At 60.0% G+C, this 19,342-nt stretch overlaps 1 protein-coding gene across 5 annotated transcripts; it reads left to right on the top strand.

The window, feature by feature from the left end:
- The first annotated feature begins 169 nt into the window (after positions 1–169).
- DEGS2 (delta 4-desaturase, sphingolipid 2) lies at positions 170–18,308 on the top strand. Of its 5 annotated transcripts, XM_070249270.1 has the most exons (5): positions 176–234; positions 8,973–9,083; positions 10,499–10,790; positions 15,569–16,311; positions 17,785–18,308. In XM_070249270.1, the coding sequence occupies exons 4-5, from the start codon at positions 15,595–15,597 to the stop codon at positions 17,929–17,931; spliced, it is 864 nt and encodes a 287-aa protein (XP_070105371.1). In that variant the 5' UTR covers positions 176–234; positions 8,973–9,083; positions 10,499–10,790; positions 15,569–15,594; the 3' UTR covers positions 17,932–18,308. The 5 variants fall into 5 exon arrangements, with proteins under 5 accessions (XP_070105370.1, XP_070105371.1, XP_001487940.1 ...); XM_070249269.1 differs by lacking the exon at positions 10,499–10,790 and having other exon boundaries at positions 170–234; XM_014735775.3 differs by lacking the exons at positions 176–234; positions 10,499–10,790 and adding an exon at positions 2,209–2,320.
- The last annotated feature ends 1,034 nt before the right edge of the window (positions 18,309–19,342 follow it).

Raw genomic sequence — 19,342 nt, 5'->3', positions numbered from 1 at the left:
TTTAGCAGTTGAACTCCTACTCATCCTTCAAGGCCTAATGCAAAAGACCCCTCTACTGGACCTTAGCTGTCCCAGGGCCTCCCTCTGTCATGGCACGTATCAACCTGAGTCATAATAGGCCTCTTCCGTCTGTGTCCCTGTGTTCCTCAATTTCCCTGAAGGCAGAGGTGGGGCTGACACCTCCACGAGGTTGTCACAGGCACATCATCCGCCCTCTGTGTAACTGTGAAAGAGGTGGGTAGAAGGGATAATTGCCCTGGCAAATCTTTCCTGAGCACCTTCTGTTTACTGGCCCTGTCACAGCCATTTAATCTCCATCCTTCCGACGCTCCCCCAGCTCTGCGCACACCGGCTAGTCGGTGGGGCGGGGGCGGCAGGAGCGCGAGCAAGTCTGGGCCGCGGAGAGAAGTGGCGCTCAGCCGCGGTGGGGCCTCCGTGAATCCGACGACCGGCCGCGGAGAGCGGGGCGGGGAGGGTGGCTGAGTGCACACGGCGTCCGCGCACAACCCGGCCCCGGGGACTCGCGCGGAATCGTCCCCTTTTCCCCACCAGGGGACGGAGGCTCCGAGAGCCCCCGCGACCGCCCAGGTCAGGGCGCCGGCGACGCCCCGAGGCCCCAGGCCCCGCGCACCTGGCCCCGCCCCCGGAGGCCCCGCCCCGGCCCCGAACTCGGCTCGGGCGGCGCGGCTGGGCAGGTGCAGTGGAGCCTAGCCCGCCGTGCGCCGGTGCCGCGCTCCCCGCCCCACCATGGGCAACAGCGCGGGCCGCAGCGACTTCGAGTGGGTCTACACCGACCAGCCGCACACGCAGCGGCGCAAGGAGATGCTCGGTGAGCACGGGCCCCGCGGCGGGAGGGGACAGCCCCGCGGGGCCGTCTGGAGTGGTGGGCCAGCCCGAGCCACGCGGTGGCTCTTGCGGGGCCCGGATGCCCAGCAGGCTCTCCCTACCCCTGCTCGAAGGAGGGCGGGAGCGCCACTCCCCTCCCCAGCGTCGCCGGTCCGCGTCCCCGAGGGTCCCTCGCTCCCGGTCTGAAACTCCTCTGCGTCTCTGCCTCGGTCCTGGGATCCGGGACCCGAGGATCCGAGCCCGGATCCGCGCGCCGGGGAGCGCCTCTCAGCTGCTCCATCCCGGCTGTGGGACGTGAGCCACTCCCGGGGCGCGGACCGCGGCGGCGCAGGGTCGGCTCCGGGGCACGGTGTGTCCGGGATGCGCCGCCCGCGCGCCCCCCGCGCCTGTGCGCGGAGCTCCTGGGTCCCGCGGTCGCCCGAGCTCAGGGCGGAATGAGCGCCTCCGAGGACGCGAACGCGAAGGAGAGACAACTTTTCTTAAAAACAAAGATTGTCCCAGACCATCCCGTCCGCCTGTCCTATATTTTATGGTGAATACACGGTGGCCGCTCCTCTGTGTGGCTTAGTGCCCCGCGAGGTCGCCTTTTGTACATGGGCGCCCGTCCTGCGGATTCACCGTCATTGATGCCAGCGGCTCCGTCTTGACCCAGGACCGTCCCTTACCCGGAGTTCGGGTTAAAGGGCGCCCACCTCCAGAAAAGCCTTTACCGGACGCCACCGGGTCGTCCCCGCAGCGCCAGGCCTGCTTCCAGCAGGCTGGACGCGCTCCCCGTCCCCAGGAACGGTCCCGGTTTCCCCACACCCTCGCCTACACCTGGCGATTAAACCTACAGATTAAACCTTTTAATCTTTACCGATCAGACTAATGAAGCAATACTCTTTTATTGTGGGCTTAATCTGCATTTATTCGCTGATTGGTTTCAATGTTTCATTGGCCATTTTAACCTTTTCTTTTTTCTCTTGGGTTGGTCTTTTGCTTGCCCAGTGTCAGAGCTCTTTGTATAGCTCTTTTAACCCTTTGTCTTAGATGTCGCGGATATTTTTCCCCTTTATAATTTGTCTTGCTATTGCAGCAGCTTTTTTTTTTTTTTTTAATGCGTTCCAATCGATTGTTTTTTTTTGTTAGAGTTTTCCCTTTGGTGTCTTCCTGCCCCACCTCAAGACTATGGAAAGATCCAGCCCATTACTTTTAAACCTTTCGGACACAAGATGCGCTGAGTGGTTAGCGCATGACCATACCCTGCTGTGGCTGGGGGTTCAAGGGCTGGAGGCCCCTCCGGGTGGGTTTGTGACTTCCGAGGTTTTCTTCTGTGAGGTGAGCAGTAACTGTCTGAGGTCTCAGCAGTGGCAGCATCGTCTCCCCCAGAGCTGGGAACTTCCTGGGGGTGGCTCAGAGGGGTCTTGGCGATCATCTGGTCCTCCCTCCCCCCAGAGGGCAGGCGTGTTGGCTGCTGCCCCCCAGCAGGTCCAAGGTAGGGCTGTATTTCCTTCCCCTCCCCTGGCTGTCCCCCCACGTCCCCTCACAGCCCCCCTGGGCACCTGGCCCCAGGTGGAGAAGGCCTAGAGACATATCCTGGCCCACGGAGAGGCCTGGAGGGATCCCCACACTCTGGGCAGCAGCCTCAGTTTCCCAGTCTGCACAGCGGGTGCGGTCTTTTCTGGCAGGGTAGGTAGGAGGATGAAAGGTGGTCTTGGAAGGGATGTGCCCAGTGTGGTACCCAGCACTCCAGGACAGGGAGAAGGTTCTCTCTCTAAAGAGAGAAGCCACAGGCCCTGGAACCAACCCAGGCAGCTTCCTGGAGGGGTGGCTGGCGAGGCTGGGAGACTTGGAGCACAGGGAGGCGACGGGCCAGGGCGGGGACAGCACAGCTTCTCGAGGCTGACTCTTCAGGGAGCTTTGCTCAGTCGCAGCTTCCACTGGCTGCCAGGGATGCCTCCGCACGGGTCCAGTTTTGAGCTCAAGAATGTGGAATGTGCCGTTCCCTCTTGCTCCCAGGCATTTGCACAAGCTGTTCCTCTGCCTGGATGTCCTTCCTTCCCGCTCTGCCCGGCTTGCTCTTGCTCAGTGCCACCTCCTGCGGGAAGCCCCCCTGGCTGCCCTTGTGGACCCCAGCCGCCCTCATGGACCCTGGCCTGGGTTGGGTGAGGGCGCTCCTCTGGGATTCCCCTCCGTGGCGCCAGCCCACGGCCTTCTTATCTCTCTGGGGCAGTCTGCAGAGGGCTGGAACTTGGCTCCTGGCAAGGATCTCAGCACTCACTCATTAGTCACGTGACGCTGGGCAAGTCAATAAAGAGATGAGGAAATTGAGGCTTGGTTGAGTTAAAAGGGGTTAATGCCAATGCTTTGCTTACGGAGTTGCTGTGTGGATTAAATGAGGTAGTGATATGCGCCAAGCCCAGCACTCAATCAATGTTAGCTGCGATGTTCTTCCTTCTCACACTCAGGCCTGTGTTCTCCCCAAAGACAGGGAGGCCCTTCCCATCTCTGCTTCCCTGATGCCTGTGCCATTCCCAGCCCGAGAGAAATCCTGTAGGTCTTTACAGAAGAGGCAGCAGAGTGGGGCTCAGAGAGGGGAAGTGATTGGCCTAGGGTCACACAGCTCAGAGGCCACAGAGGCCAGCTTGGTGCTCAGGCAGACACCTGCTCGAGGATGTGCTCCGGCCCCACCCAGGTGGCTTCTCAGCCCATGCCAACCTCCTGGGGGCCATCGGATGCTCAATAAAGATCCTAATCTCAGAGTCAGAACTCAGGAAGGTGGCTGCAGTGCTGTTTGGGCAGGACCAAAGTCCATCTCTCAGCTCCTGCCTGGATGGGGACATGCTTCCCAGGGCACATGGGGTCCCACTGCCCCCCAGTAGTCCGCGAGTCCGGGGCTGCGGCTCCCTGTACTGGGAGGCAGGCACCGAGCCACAGGACTGGTCCCATAGGAGATCAGAGTCTGCCGGGTGTGGCCAGCGGCTTAAGAAGCAGGCTTTGGATCTCTCTTTTCAAAAACAAATAGCTTTGTGATTTTGTCTCTGTTTTGTTTTACTTATTTATTTTTCACTTATAAAAGCAGGGCACACACCTGGTAAAAAAAGAAATTCAAATAACCAAAGGAAAACAAGGAAGTCAGACTCTTGGCAGCTGGTGGCTCATTTGTTTAGGCGAGGCCCTGGCCGGGGCTCTCTCGGTGTAAAATCCAGAACAGAACTGTCCGAAGCTCTCAGGGGAGCTTGTGGACGCTCCTCGCCCAGCCGCAGGGATGTCGGCGGGCCGCAAGGCCAGTCTCCCTGTGCTCCTCATCCCCACTGCAGTCAGCATGTGGCCCTCGTCTTCCTCCACCAGGCAGGCCTCAGGCAGCACCAGGCCGGTGTCCGCCCAGCTCTGAGACTCCACCGAGGAAAGAGGCGCTCCTTGCCTCCTGCCCCAAGGAGCACGCCCTCCCCTGGAGCCAGCCCACCTCGGCCAGTGCTGCGAGTCCTGGGATTGGCCAGTGGGCAGGGGGCTGTGATGGGCGAGCCCCATAGCATCACCTGGTAAGGACAGAGACAAACAGCTCTCCAAGAAAGGGAAGGCACTCTGTGACCCTGCGCTGGGTGGGGAGGATGGAGGCGTCTGGGGTACACAGGTGCACGGCAGCACAGACAACAGGTGATCCCTAAGAGGTCACTCCTGGACTGTATTTGACCTGTTGTGTCCTCCCTCGCTCGACTCCTCCAAGGGCTTCCCTTCCTAAAATCCCGTCTCTGCCCTGGCGTGTTAGGCACCCCCATGCTCTGGCCCCTGCCCTTTGCCCTTTCTCTTTCCTTTTTGACCTCTAGCCATTTTGTGGAGTGCTCCCCCATCTGTCGATTTTTTACTTCATGGCTTTTGCAAATGCTGTTCCCTCTGCTTGAATTCTTTTCCCCTACTATTCATCTACCAAACTCCTATGCACCCTTCAGGTCTCAGCCTAAATGTCCTTTTCTCAGAAACACTCTGTAAGAACACACACACACACACAGTATCCTGGTAAACATAAATAATTGATTCTCAATTGTTTATTGTTTGACACTCATAAACACTTGGACAGAAAGCCCTGATTTGCAAATTGGCATTTGCCTATTTCTATAAATATTTCCATCGTGGCCAATTTCAAGCTACCAACAAGCATCGCTGAGCACGGAGATGGGGGCTGCTTGCCATGCCACTGCTTACCTTCCCCCTAGGCACCCCCTCCCTGGTCCTCCTGCGGGGTGCCGTGCACTTTGACCTCCTGGCCTTTGTCCCATCTGTGACTCTATTAATGTGTGGGGTGATCGCTTCAGTTGTTTGAGTCTCCTGAGGGCAGGGCCAGGCCCACACCCACCTCCCCCGAGGCCGTTCCCCAGGCGGGCCCACAGCAGCTCCCAGGGGAGGGAGCCCGGGAGGTAGTGGGCAGCTGCACGGGTTTTGCCGTCTCTAGTCCAGTGCCCACCAGGAACGCCGCCGGGTTCCCTCCCTCCCTCCCTCCCTGCCTCCCTCGGGGCCAGGGACCTGTCACGCTGCTCTGCACGCGCGCGCAGCTTGTGCAGCTTAACTCTCACCATTGGTTGGGGGAGTCGGGACACATCCCATCTGAATTGGCATTTCTGAGCTGGATGGTGAGGTTGAGTACTTCTTTGATTTTGCTCCTCCTTCTTTTGTGAATTTTCTCCTCATGTCCTCGGCTCCTTTGTCCATCGGAGCCATCCTTTTTCTTGATTCCTAAGAGATTTTTACATATTACAGCTAGGAGCCCTGTGTTCACCACAAGTATCTTCCCCGTCTGGCCCTTGTCTCTTGGAGGAGGACTTCTTTCTTTTCGACTTGTGGCCGGTTACAGCTTCTGTGCACCGCAGGCCCCTGGGAGGTTAGGTTGGTGGCCGAGCTCACTCACCCGGCCTGCTCTGGCCCTCGCCCCCATTGCTTCCTCTTCTCTGTGGGGCCCTGACCATGGCCGCAGGGCGTCCTCAGTCCCTGCCACACGACTCCTGTGCGGCTGCCAGCTCACGTGTCCCCGGGGCCTTCTTCAGTCCAGCCCTGTGTGGATGCGTGTGCTGGGCCTTCCACCTGGCATTCCTTCCCCCATGTTCTTTAATTTCTACCAGGTTTTATGAGGCAGGATTTATGTACCATAAAATTCACTTGTATAAAGGTGCAGCCCGTTGATTTTTAGTAAAGGTACCTAATCCAGTTTGAGAGTATTTTCATCATCGAGAGAGCTCCTCAGAGCCCTGTGGTCACCCTGCAGCCCCGCCCTTATTCTCGCAGGCAGCCCTTCTCCTCCCACTTGCAGGTCGACTGTGACGGACTCTGTGTGTGTCCCTCGCAGCACGTTCCAGCGGCGCCGGGTCCAGGCCAGCAGGGGTGACACCCCCGCCCGCACTTGCCGGGTGCCCCTCCCTCTCTGTGGTCCGGGGCCCGGCTGGCCACAGACCTTCAGCAAATATTTATCAATGAACCAAAAGCAGCTTTAGCAAGAGGCAGCGAGGAGGCCGAGCACAGTGACTCCTGAAGGCACTTTGGGCCACTTCCCGCATTTTCGATGGCGAAGCGGCTCCCCACGGTCCCTTCCACACTGACCAGACAGGGATGGGCTCGCGTTTCAGCTCTGGGCTTGGCGTTAGGGCCCGGGCTGTGAGGAAAGGGGGCGTGAAGGGAACTGGTGCCCCTGTTGGCAGGGGCTGTGGGGTGAAGGCACTCCGCTGTGGGCAGGAGAGCCAAGGGGTGGAGTGCTGGGCTCCTGGGCTCCCCAGTAGCCTGTGGGGGGCCAGGGTCAAGTGGGAGCTGGGAAGCAGGTGGGCAGCAGGGAGCTGATGTGTGGGATGGAGGATCTGAGACTTGGGTCACTTGGGTGATGAAAGGCGATGACAGGGACATCCCCCATATCCAGCGAGACTGTCGTGCGCCGGCATTTGGCCTCTGGGGCGGTGGTAGGAGGACCCAGCCCTGGATAGGACCAGGGCGGGTGCAGGGACGGGTCCAGGGTGGAAGGGACGAAGCCCATGTGCTCCTGGCAGCCCTGCTGGAGGCCAGAGAGAAGTGACGTCATGGCCAGCCGGGCGCCGGCCCGGGGACCTCCTTCGCCGCCCAGCAGCCTCCCGCCGCAGCTGCCTTTCTCCCGTCTTCCTGCCCTCTTGCTGGCTCAGCAGAATTTGTTGAGAGAAGTTCTGGGAATAACCAAGTATCCACCGGAAGACTGTTCTGTGGGACTGGTGGGGGGGCGTTGGGGTCAGGCTGCCCTCCCTTCCAGCAGGCGTGTCCTCCTGCTCTGCTCTCTGCGTCCTCAGGAACAAGTGTGTCATGCATGTAAATATATGAACTGCATGTACATGTACAGTTCTGCGGGAGCCAAGTTTCCCAACACGCCAGCGCCTCCTGCCGCCTCCCCCTCCCACACTCCATCTCCGTGGGCTCACAGCCCCAGGGCTGTCAGAGCCAGCACCTTAGAGATGGTGAGTAAGGAAGCCAGCCCAGAGAGGGACAGGGGCTTGCCCAAGGGCACACAGTACTTTGGCTGAGCCAGGCTGCAGTGTGGCTCTCCTGACCTGGGACCCAGGGTTTTCTCTGGGCGCTTTGCCCCTAGGTGGCCCAGCTCTGGAGCCAGTGCCTCTGGGGGCTGAGGCAGCCTGCGGGAAGAGTGAGTGTCTTCCCTCTCTCTGGAGGGGCCAGTGGAAATCAACCTGTTTCCTCATCTCCAAGATGAGGGCATGGTCCCCTGCTGGGCAGGGTGGTGAAGCCTGCATGAGTAAGTGTGTGTCAGACGCTGGGCATGTGACACCTGCTGATGTCCCTGTCCATGCCTGGGCCCTGGCTCACTTCCTGTAGGCCCTGAGTCTGAGGTCCATTCTCAGCCCTGTTGACCTTGCCCTGCCTTCTTTCTGGACCCTTTCTGGGCCTCCCTGGCCCTCACACCCTCCTTTCTGTGTCATGCCTGGACAGTGTGAATTCTAGCAATGATGGCTGCTGCTCATGGCCAGTGGCCCAGCTGCCGTGGACCCTGCCCGGGGCCGCTGCTGGAAGAGCATTTGCATGGGTCTATTTGTCTTTGGTTCCAGGAGGCTGGGCTCCAGGCTGCCCCACGGACAGAGGGCCTTCGAGGCATGCCTGTCCTAGTCCAGCTACTCCTGTCCTCTGAGCTGGAGGTCTGAGCGGGCAGGTCCGCCCGAGGTCAGCTGGGATCCCCCCGGGGCCCAGAGAAGATGGAGCCCAAGGCCGTGGAGCCTAGTGTCTCTCCTCATCCCTGTCTCTCTTCCCTGAGCCCCTGGAAGAGGCCCCCTCCTGTTGAGCCAGCACCCGTTGCCTTCTCCATGACCCCCGCCCGGCATCCCTGTCCCCTGCTTCTGCTGTCCTCCGGCGTCTGTCTCTCTTCCTGACACCGCAGCCGGCCCCCCTCCCCCCACGCCTGCACTCACCACATCCACCCCTCAGCTCCTCACCTAGCCGCTACGCTGCCCCTGGCCATCTGAGACGGCTCCTGCTGAGGCCCTGTGACCTTGCTAAGCCCAGCGGGTGCCTGTCCCGTCTTCCTGTCTGTGACCCTCCTTGACCCCCGCAGGTGGACACCCCCAAGCCCATGGCTCCAGTTACCCCAGATCCTCACTGTGCCTGGTGACCTCAGCTTCCTGTCTGTGTGGCTACTGGTGCCCTGAGCATCTTCCCCCAGGAGGTCCCCAGGCCTCCCACCTCCCCAGGGACCCGGGAGCTGGGGAATTGAGAAGTTAAATGTTGGCTGTTTGCCTTGGGCAAGGGTTGAGTCCTCCGCAGGAGGGCGATGGGCTGCTGGGCCGGCTTGCTCTTAGGGGGGTCCGTCCCTGGGGTCACCACTGAAGGCCCGGGGTGTTCAGTGAGCTCTCCCAGCCCATGCCACCTCTGGAACCCACGGGACTCCCAGCTCCCTGGCACTGTCCCTGAGCCCTTATGGGGTCTTGCCCGCACACACCTTCAGCCAAGGCCTCCCTGGTGGCCGTGCTCGGCCGGCGCTGCTTGTTGGGGCCCCGCCTGCCTGCACTGTGGTCCAGAAGGGGCCTCTGCGAGTGGAGGTGACCCGGGGCTCACGTGCTTGGACCCTCTGAGGGCTCGCCACATGCTACCTGGAGTCCAGCTTGTATGTCAGCTCCCTTTGTCGTTGCTTCCAGCAGGATGGCCTCGCCCAGTGACCTTCATGCCTGGGAACACGGGGCCTGTTCTTGTAGGTCACAGCAAGCCCGGGGCCAGATCAGCCTCCAAGACCTGCACCCACAGCCCTAGAGGTCAGAAATGGGACGTTTTCACTCTCAAATCAGAAAACTGTATTTAATAGCGACAATAAAAAACAGCTCCCAGGGCTCAGAGCTGTCACCGCAGCCTCACCACAGCCTACCTCCCAGATGCAGGGACCGAGGCTGGGGAGGTGGGGCGGCCACAACTGGCCCTGGCCTGCTCCGTCAGCCTGAGTGACAGGCTGGGGACCAGGCACCCCAGGCCCTGTTGCGGCTGTGCCGAGCTGGGGGCAGCTGAGTCCTTGGGAACCTGTCATGAAGGAGGAAGGGGCACTGGGCTCCCTGAAGGTGGGCGGGGCAGGGGTGGAAGGGACTGCCAGGGGTGTTCTCCTTTGAGCCCCCATATCCTACCCCACAGGTAGGACTTATTATCTTTGATCAATGTATGGGGCACCTGGGGCCCACAGTCCAAGGTCACAACTGCCGGGCTCTGTTAATTCTCCTGCCTCTGGAGGGCAGGGAGTGGCTTGTGTGCTGGCCTGGATCCCAGGAGCTGGGGTCCTGGACCCGGTGCCCCAGAGCTTGCCAGTCTGTGCTCACCTGGTGCAGGTGTGGCCTGCCCTGGCCTCCTTCCCCAGGCTTGGCCTCCTTCCAAGGGGAAGCAGGGGAGGCCTGCCCCATGGGGGCTGGTGGCCTCCAGCCACCTGGCTCAGCTCTCAAATATGCCTCAGCAGGCAAGGGCCTGGTCCCCGGTTGCCCGAGCAGGGAGGCTGGTGGAGCCCTGTGGCCTGCGGTCCCAGCCCAACCTCCAGGTATGCAAAGGTTCTCAGGACTTTGCACGCGATTTCCCAGGCACTGGGTTGTGGTCGTGAGCATCCCTGACGGCTGGGTGCCAGCACATCCTCTCGTCCTGGCTACAGGAAGACACCTCTTCCTTTGCTGGCTCCACCTCACTGCAGCTCCCACCCCCAGGCCCCCAGCCACTCCCTGGAAGCACCCATCTTCCCAGGCAACCCTGAGGCCCACCCTCTGAAGTGTCGCTGCTCACTCGGACCCCTTTTGGGGCAGGGACAAGCTGGGCTAAGGCCTTCTCCTGCACCCCCTCTCGAATGGGGCTCACATGTCAGCCCCCACCCCCAGACCTGGGTCCTTTTGTGTCTCTTGCCCTACCTGGCAGGATGATGCTGGCCGAGCAGCACCATGCCAGCTCATCCACCTGGGCCAGGGCTGGCAGGTAGCGGGGCCCTGGAGGAGCCGGGCTGGGCATGAGTCCCCACCGTGCCCAGTGCCTGGCACGGGCCAGTGGAGGGATGGGGCAGGAGGAACAGGCTGGTGTGTTTTCCGGGCTGCTAGAGCCCCGGCTGTTTTCTTGTCCCGGGTCCAGTTGCTGTGGGAGTTTCCTAGGGCTGCGGTGACAATTCACCGAAAACTTGGGGGCTTGGAACAACACACTTCAAATCCTACAGTTGTGGAGGTCCGAAGTCTGACACGGCCTCCCTGGGCGACGGTCAAGGTGTCGGCAGGGCCAAGCTCCAGCTGGAGGCCCCAGTGGGAGGATCTGTTTCCTGGTCCTGCCAGTTTCTGGAGGCTGCCTGCTCCGCCCCGGGCTCCAGGCCCCTCCTGCATCTGCAGCCGGGAGTGGCGATGGAGTCCTCCCCGGGCCACCCTGCCTGCCTCCTCTCCTGCCTGCTCTTCCACTGGTGGACCTGGGATGATGCTGGGCTGCCTGGAGAATCCAGGACCTCCTCCTGTTGTCAGGTCAGCTGACGGCAGCCTGAATGCCACGTGCAGCCTTGGTTCTCCTTGCCCCAGACTCTCACGAGCGCACAGGCCTTGCCATTAGGACTGGACATCTTTGAGGGGCCATTAGCTGCCCACCACGGCTGCCAGTCTCTCCCTCCACCCCGTGATCGGCTCTCCTGGTTTACGGCCACGGGGCCTTCGTGCCCCTCCCTCAGGTCGCCTCCCGTGGCTCAGGCCCAACACCAGCGGCTGCATCAGGCCACGTGGGCAGGCAGGAGGAGAGTAGTTAATGAGCCCACGCTGCTCCATCCCCATTGTCTCCACCACCCTCCAGCCGTGCTGGCTCTTTTCCGCAGCAGTAAACCATCTGCAGTCTGCAGTTGGCCTCCTGGGGGCTGCCTCTTAAAGCTCGCCTCCTCCCCGGTGCTTGTGTGGACTCATCCGTCAAGCCTGGGCCTGGCATCCGTCTGCGCGCAGCCCGCGCTCTCCGAGCCTTGGCCGTTAATCCTCCCGCTGGCCTGGTTTATGGTTCAGAGATGAAGGAGCCGTGGAGCTGAGGTCCCCTGCCTGGAGCTGGGATTTTTTTAAACATTTTTTTATTGTGATAAAACATATGTAACATAAAATTAGCCATTTAGCCCTGTTTTGGTGTGTGCTTTGGCGGCATTAATTACATCACAGTGTGGGGCAGCCATCGCTACTATTTCCGAAAGCTTTCATCACGCCACACGGAAACTCCACACTCCTTTCGGGGGCCCCTCGCCAGCCCCTGCTGCCCTCTACTTTCTGTCTCTGTGCCAGACATTTCATATGGGTGGGATCAGACAATACGTGGCCTTTTGTGACTGGCTGGTTTCATGTAGCTTAACGTTTTCGAGGTTCATCCGTGTTGTAGCTCGTGTGAGTGCTTCATTCTTTTTTTTTTCGGTGCTGGTAGATTATTCGGGAATCAATTCCAGGGAGTAGAATTAAGGGAGTTGGAATCGTGAAACAGAGAAGGTGGAAAATCCAAATAAGAGTGTTTTTGTAATTGAGGTATAATTAACATATAACGTTATATGAGTTTCAGGTGTACAGCATAATGATTCGATATCTGTTTATGTTGCAAAATGATCACCACAGTGAGTCTGGTTAACATCCGTCACCACATACAGTTACAAAATTTTTTTTCTTTTTTTTTTAAGATTGTCCCTGAGCTAACATTTGTCACCAATCTTTTTTTTCTTCTTCTTCTTCTCCCCAAAACCCCCCAGTACATAGTTTTATATTCTAGTTGTAGGTCCCTCTAGTTGTGGCATGTGGGACACCTGCCAAGCATGGCCTGATGAGCGGGGCCATGTCCGTGCCCAGGATCTGAACCCGCGAACCCCAGGCCCCCAAATCAGAGCGCGCGAACTTACCCACTCGGCCATGAGGCGGCCCAAAGTTTTTTCTTGTGATGAGAACTTTTAAGATCTACTCTCTTAGCAACTTTCAAATATACGATACAGTATTATTAGCTATAGTCACCATGCTGTACATGACATCCCCAGCACTTAGCTTATAACTGCAAGTTTCATTCCTTTTTAAGGTTGAATAATCATTGTTTGTGTGGCTAGACCACATTTTGTTTTCCATTCATCAACTGATGGACACGTGGGTGGTTTCCACCTGTGGGCTATTGTGACTAGTTCTAGGAACACTGGTGTACAAGAATCTGTGTCCCTGATTTGAATTCATTTGGGTGTATATTTAGGTAGGAATGGAACTGCAGGGTCATTTGGTAATTCTGTGTTTAACTCTTTGAAGAACTGCCAAATTGCTTTCCACAGCAGCTGCACCATTTTGCGTCCCTGTCAGCAGTGGACAGACAAGGGTTCCAATTTTTCTGCCTCCTTGTCAGCACTTGTTATTTGCTGTTGTTTGAATCTAGCGGTCCTAGTGGGTGTGACGGGGTGTCTCACTGTGGGTTTTTTTTCCTGAGGAAGATTGGCCCTGAGCTAACATCTGTGACAATCTTCCTTTATTTGTGTATGTGGGATGCTGCCACAGCATGGCTTGATGAGCGGTGTGTAGGTCCACGCCCAGGACCCGAACCACCAAATCCTGGGTGTCGAAGTGGAGCGCATGAACTTAACCACTACGCCACTGAGCCCGTCCCTCACTGTGGTTTTGATTTACATTTCCCTAGTGACTGATGGTGTTGACCATCTTTTCATGTGCTTATTGGCCAGTTGTACATCTTTGGAGCAATGTCTATTTTTCAAATCCTTTCCCCATTTTTAAATTGGGTTGTTTGTCTTTTTGTTGTTGAGTTGTAGGAGATCTTTATAGATTCTGGACATTAAACCCTTGTCCAGAGCTAGGATTTGAACTTGCTCTGACGCTGCTCCCTCCCAGCCCCCCGGGGATGCTGTTGCCCCTGTGGTCCCCTGTGGCCCCTGTTCATGGGGCTGAGGTTTGTTACCCTGTTGCTGGGCTTGCTCATGCTTTCTGAGGTTTTCTTTCATCCGCACACCGTGACCACCATGCTCGTGGATCTGTTGGGTGGTGTCCTTGGCCGGCTTCCGGGAGAGAGCTCCTGAGGTCAAAGTGTGTGTATATTTGTGTGTGTGTGTGTGTCAGGGGAGTTCTGGTTCTGCTCGCCCCTGCCGCTGTGTGGAGTTCAGACCCCACATCGGCCACTCACAGGCTGTCCGGGGGACTGTGTGGAGCCACTGCTCACTTGGTTGGAGCCAAGACACCCATAGCTGCCAGATGAGGCAAGGGCTTGGTGGCAGCGCTGGTGTGTAGACAGCAGGGGTGGAAAAGCTGCCCGGGGATTCTGTTGGCTCTTCCTGGGTAGTCGTGGCCCGTGGTTCAAGGATGTGGGAACCCCAACTCTCCCACAGCATCTCCAGCAGGACGATTCAGTGGGGACAAACACCCTGTGAAGCACATCACACCCTTGCTATCTTACTCTTGGACACCGAGGCCCAGAGAGGGTGGGAATGCACCATGGCCACACAGTGAGATTGAGACTGACTCCGAGACAGGCTTGTGGCGTGGCAGCTTGGGCAGCAGGATTTTGAGCCTGAGTCTCCCCTCCAACTGGGGCAGAATCCCTTTCCCCATGTTGTGATTCTCTTTGCATACCCCTAGGGACAGGTAGCTCACCACCTCTGAAGCAGCCTGTTCCACTGCTGGGTGTCTCTGACACAAAGTTCTTGGGGCTGGGAGGAAGGGGGTGGGGCCTAGCCGAGGGGGCCTTGGGTGGCTGAACTGAGCTGTCACATCTTCTCATTCTGAGCACAAAGGGGCAGCGACTTCCTGGGTCACGTGGAGGAAAGAGCCAGGCAGGATCTGACCTTGGCCTGGCCAACTCCAGTCGGGACCCAGCCTCTGCCGCAGCCCTGGGGACCCTTCATGGGCCAGTCTGAGGAGGGCGAGCACGAGGCTGGGCGGCGGCTCACTGGGCAGGAAGGGTGGACACTGAAGGCACTGCAGATGGACACAGATGACGGAGGGTGCCCTGGGACAAGCCCCTGCCCTTGCCGGCATCAGTTTCCCCATCTGTGCATCACAGTGCTGGCTCCCTCCCTGAGGGCTGTCTGTCCTGACTGGGAAACCAGGGGATAGAGCAGACCTGGGGGTGTCTGTCACCCTGAGCATGTGATGATCCCTGGCCTTGTCCCTCCTTGCTCCTGGACGCAGCGCCAGCCTCCTCACCCACCTTCTGCCTGGCCCAGCCAACCACAGAGGTTTCTGGAAGGCACCACTCTCCTGCCCTGAGGGGGCACAGCTGTTCTGCGCTGAGGGCGCCCACCCCACCCGCTCTTGTTGAGGTTTGCGGGGTCTGGCTGCTCCCTGGCCCTCCCCTGCTTGGCCAACTTCCACTCTCATTGTTTTTCCCTTTCCTGTAATAAAACAAAATACAGGAAAGTAGAGAGAGTGTAAGAAGCACCCACCACCCGAAATAAACGTGTCCAACATTGTATCCTGTTTCCTTCGGATCTGGTTTGTTTTCTGAACCGGTGCACTCAGAGCGGAGCCCTGCGTGTTCTCCCCGCCGGCCTCCCTTGCCCCCCAAGTCTGACGAGTGTGGGGCGTCCAATCGCCCCCCGATCAGTCTCGGGCTGCACGGAATGCGCACCCGCCTCGATGCGTGCATCTAACCTGCTGCTCGTGGAGCTGCTTGGATCTCCAGCATTATGTTTCTGTGACCCGGGGGTGACACCTGCTCTTCATTTATTTATTTTTAATGTTTTTAAGATCGGCTCTGAGCTATCATCTGTTGCCAACCTTCTTTCTTTTTTCCCCCTCTTCTCCTTCTGAAAGGCCCCTGGTACATGGTTGTGTATTTTAGTCGTAGGTCCTCTGGGTTGTGCTATGTGGGATGCCACCTCAGCGTGGCCTGATGAGCTGTGCTCTGTCGGCGCCCAGGATCCGAACCGGCGAGACCCTGGGCCGCCGAAGCCGAGTGTGTGAACTTAACCACTCGGCCACGGGGCCGGCCCGCCACCTGCTCTTTATTTCGGCTGGTGGCAAACATCCCCCCTCTGGGAGGCCTCCCCAGAGGTGTGCCCCGCCATGGCGGGGAGGCAGGTCTGCCTGTTCCTAGGCCCCAGAGGTCTTAGGGATCCTCGAGGAGCAAGTTTATCTCCGTGTCACTGCCTGGGGGCTTAATGGGTGGTAGAAGGAGGGAGGGAGGGAAGATGGCAGGAAGGAAAGAGGAAGGAAGGAAGGGGGGAGGGAGGGAGGGAGGGGAGCAGGCCTCGGGCGGCCCCTGCGGCCAGCGTCCCCCTCACACCTCTCTATCCTGGTCCCGCCTGCAGCCAAGTACCCAGCCATCAAGGCCCTGATGCGGCCGGACCCTCACCTCAAGTGGACAGTGCTGGGGATGGTGCTGGTGCAGCTGCTGGCCTGCTGGCTGGTGCGGGGGCTGGCGTGGCGCTGGCTGCTCTTCTGGGCCTACGCCTTCGGGGGCTGTGTGAACCACTCGCTGACGCTGGCCATCCACGACATCTCGCACAACGCCGCCTTTGGCACGGCGCGCGCCTCCCACAACCGCTGGTTCGCCATCTTTGCCAACCTGCCCATGGGTGTGCCCTACGCGGCCTCCTTCAAGAAGTACCACGTGGACCACCACCGCTACCTGGGCGGCGACGGGCTGGACGTGGACGTGCCCACGCGCCTCGAGGGCTGGCTCTTCTGCACGCCGGCCCGCAAGCTGCTCTGGCTGGCGCTGCAGCCCTTCTTCTACTCGCTGCGGCCGCTCTGCGTGAACCCCAAGGCCGTGACCCGCATGGAGGTGCTCAACGCCCTGGTGCAGCTGGCGGCTGATGCCACCATCTTCGCCCTCGGGGGAGTCAAGCCCATGGTCTACCTGCTGGCCAGCTCGCTGCTGGGCCTGGGCCTGCACCCCATCTCGGGCCACTTTGTGGCTGAGCACTACATGTTCCTCAAGGGCCACGAGACCTACTCCTACTACGGGCCCCTCAACTGGATCACCTTCAACGTGGGCTACCACATGGAGCATCATGACTTCCCCAGCATCCCGGGCTGCAACCTGCCCCTGGTATGTGGCCACGGCTGGCAGGGCTGCAGTGGGCGAGGGGCGCACGGGGGCCTTAGGAGGTGGGGAGGTGTGCAGAGGGCGCTGGGCCGTGCTCTGGCCTCCTTTTCCTTTCATGCTGATCGTGGGATGGCCACATTCTGAGCTGTGGTCCTCATGGCAATGGGAAAGGTCACACGGTACAGGTGAGTGCTGGGCTGCAGAATAAGGAGGTGAATTCAGGGAGGGCAGAGGCTGGAGGAGCATTTTAGTTTAGGCCGTTTGTTTTAATGAAAACCTGTTTGAATACAGCTATGATATGTACTGGGTGTGTGTCCTCGGGCAAGCCCCTTGCCCTCTCTGTGCCTTGGCTTCCTCTTCTGTAAAATGGGGCAGCAGTGTCCATACTGCACGTGAAGCCCTTCTCCTTCCTGGCTCCCGACTCCCTCTCCCTGCTACTTGTCGCTGCTCTGTGACCTTCCAGGGGCTCCCTTGTGGCACAGAGAGGACAGGGTGGGCCTTGCCCTGTGTGACCAAGAGGGTGGCCTGAGCTGCCACAGAGCGGAAGCCTCTAGGACTGGCGCCTCTGTCTGGGAGACCTGGGCTTGGAGAACGTCTGCAGAAAGGGGGCGGGGGAGGAGGAGGAGTTCCAGCCGGGCCCTGGGGGCTAGAGAGAGCTGAGGAGACCTGAGGGAGCAGGGGTGGGGTGTCAGTGTGCAAGTCTGGGTGTGTGCCTGCCTGTGTGTGCATGTGTCCCTGAGGTGTGAGTGCACGTGTGTGTGCATGCATGGTCAGTGGCCCATGTGCATGGGCGTGTGCATGCCTGTGTGTGCAGGTGTTTGCACGGGTGCCCGAGTGTGCTCCCGTGTGTACACGTGTTGGTGCACATGGTTATATGTGAGCACTTGCCTGGGGTTGCAGGTGTTTGTGACTCTGGGGTCCCACAGCCCGTGTGTCCAGCCCTGGCTGTGCAGCCCCCTCTCTTCCCCTCCCCTCCCCCCTGCTAAGGGCACCGTCTCACTCGAGCCCTGCCACAACCCGTGCACAGGTGCCCACATTACCCTTGTCCCCATTTCACAGATGGGAAGGCAGAGGCTCAGAGAGGGCAGGTACTTGTCTCAGGAAGTGGCAAAGCCAGAGTCCTCAAGCTGTCACGGAAGCCCCTGCTCTTGGCTGTGAGCCTTTACTTCTCCCAAGCAGTCAAGGCTCCCTGCAGGTCGCCTCGTGGGCCCCTCGGCCTCCTGGATCCGAAACTCTGGGCAGCGAGGGCTCCGGGCGGGGAGGTGCATAGCTCCTCACCCCCATGGGGCAGGTGCCCGGGGCCAACGGCCCCTCTGTCTTCAGGCAGCACACCAGCCTCCTGCCTGGCTGAGCCGGACACAGGGACAGGGCGTGTGCTCATGCTCATGTGTGCCTGTGCGCTCACACGTGTGCTCGTGCGTGCACATGGACGTGCACACATGCTCACGGCCCCTGACCTGCTGGCCCTCTCTGCAGGTGCGGAAGATCGCGCCCGAGTACTACGACCACCTGCCGCAGCATCACTCGTGGGTGAAGGTGCTCTGGGATTTTGTGTTCGAGGACTCCCTAGGGCCATACGCCAGGGTGAAGCGGGTGTGCAAGCTGGCAGAGGACCGCCTGTGAGCCCGGCCTGCTGGCGCCCGGACTGGACGGACCTGCCACGCCTCGGCCCTCCTGCCGGTGCCTCAGTGCTGAGGTGGGAGCCGGGCCTGCGGCTCGCCCCACCCTGCCCACCTGCTGCAGAGCTGGCTGTCACTGTCCCTTCCTTGGCTAGTGCCCAGAACTGGTTTGGCTGCCTTTGGTTCCCGCACCCTGGGCTGCTGCTCGGGGCCATGCCTGGAGGAGCTGGGTCTGCACTGGACGCTGCACTGCGCTGCCGACCTGGGGTTGCGCCCTCTGTTTCCGGGCCTCCCGGGGCGAGGCGGGGCCCTGCCCCAGGGGCATCCGTGGAGCGGGGCTTCCCATGCCCTCGAATAAATCAGCATTGGTGTGTTTCCACACGCACGGAGTGTGTTTCCGTGGCTGGTCTCGGCTCCACCTGGGCCTCAGAGAATGGCCCCCGGGCGGCCCTGGAGGCCTCACCAGCCTCCCCCTCTGGCAGCCCCTGGTCGTACCTCTGCTGCCCACTGCTTGGGCACTGCTTTGCTCACACACTTTGGTGCTTAGGCAGCATTCCCTGGGGGCCTTGTCGTTGTGGGCGGCCAGCCTCTGGGGGTGCAGACAGCAGAAGGCCCTGGAGGCTCACGTGGCCCTGAAGCCCCTCAGTACCAGCCCCCCCCCTCCACCGCCTCCCCTCGGCCCATGTCGCCGGCTGCTGCCTCACCTTGAGCCCTCACCCCTGCGAGAAGCCTTCCCCGAGCCCCGAGAGTTCAAGCTGGACACCACAGGGTCTGCCTCCTCCACCGCCCTAGACGTGCGACTTGAGGAGATTCTCACCGAACAGGCGCCACAGGCCAGACAGACGGTGGGTGGACAGGTGGTTGGACGCACAAGTGGCTGCCCAAGTGAACTACAGCTGGAGGGCAGGAGGCCGATGGCACAGCTGCGGCCTAGGGAGGCATCCTTCTCGTCAGCTCCCTGGCCCTAGGGGGCTGCACTAGGGTGGGGTGGGGTCCTGGTCTCCCAGAAGCAGGCAGGCAGGCAGCAGGAAGGGTGCGTGGGTGGGGCCCTGCCCCAGAAGTGTGGGGGCGAGGCCCTGCAGCTCCCACGGCAGCCCCTGCAGCAGCCCCAGGGAAAGGGAGCCCGTGGGTGTGAGGCTGGGAGGCCGAGGACCATCCCCCCAGGGGTGGGGGCTGTCTTAGCTGACCCAGGAAAGGGAGGGCTGGCAGGAAGGCCCGTTGCATCCTCTGTCTGCCCAGTGCCTGACACCCGGCAGGCGCTGAGCAAGGACTTCCTGCCCTGGGCTGGGAGTGGCCTCATGTAGTGCCTGGCGCCCCTGTCTCCGAACTGTCTGACCACTGAGATGGCCTGGGGAAGAGGTCCCTGGACCCTGGGCTTGCCGTGCAGGGAAGTGAAGTTCAGCCTGGGAGTACTT

The sequence above is a fragment of the Equus caballus genome, chromosome 24 (genome assembly GCF_041296265.1).
Source record: "Equus caballus isolate H_3958 breed thoroughbred chromosome 24, TB-T2T, whole genome shotgun sequence".
NCBI lineage: Eukaryota > Metazoa > Chordata > Mammalia > Perissodactyla > Equidae > Equus > Equus caballus.
This window is presented reverse-complemented; position numbering and strand designations above follow the sequence as displayed.

What these genes read in the sequence shown, in the direction of transcription:
- DEGS2 (XM_070249269.1), top strand. Translation starts at nt 8,996, where the DNA reads ATGCCTGGGAACACGGGGCCTGTTCTTGTAGGTCACAGCAAGCCCGGG. An exon ending in CTGCACCCACAGCCCTAGAG is followed by an intron (nt 9,084 to 15,568) that starts GTCAGAAATGGG and finishes TCCCGCCTGCAG; the next exon opens with CCAAGTACCCAGCCATCAAG. An exon ending in CGGGCTGCAACCTGCCCCTG is followed by an intron (nt 16,312 to 17,784) that starts GTATGTGGCCAC and finishes CCCTCTCTGCAG; the next exon opens with GTGCGGAAGATCGCGCCCGA.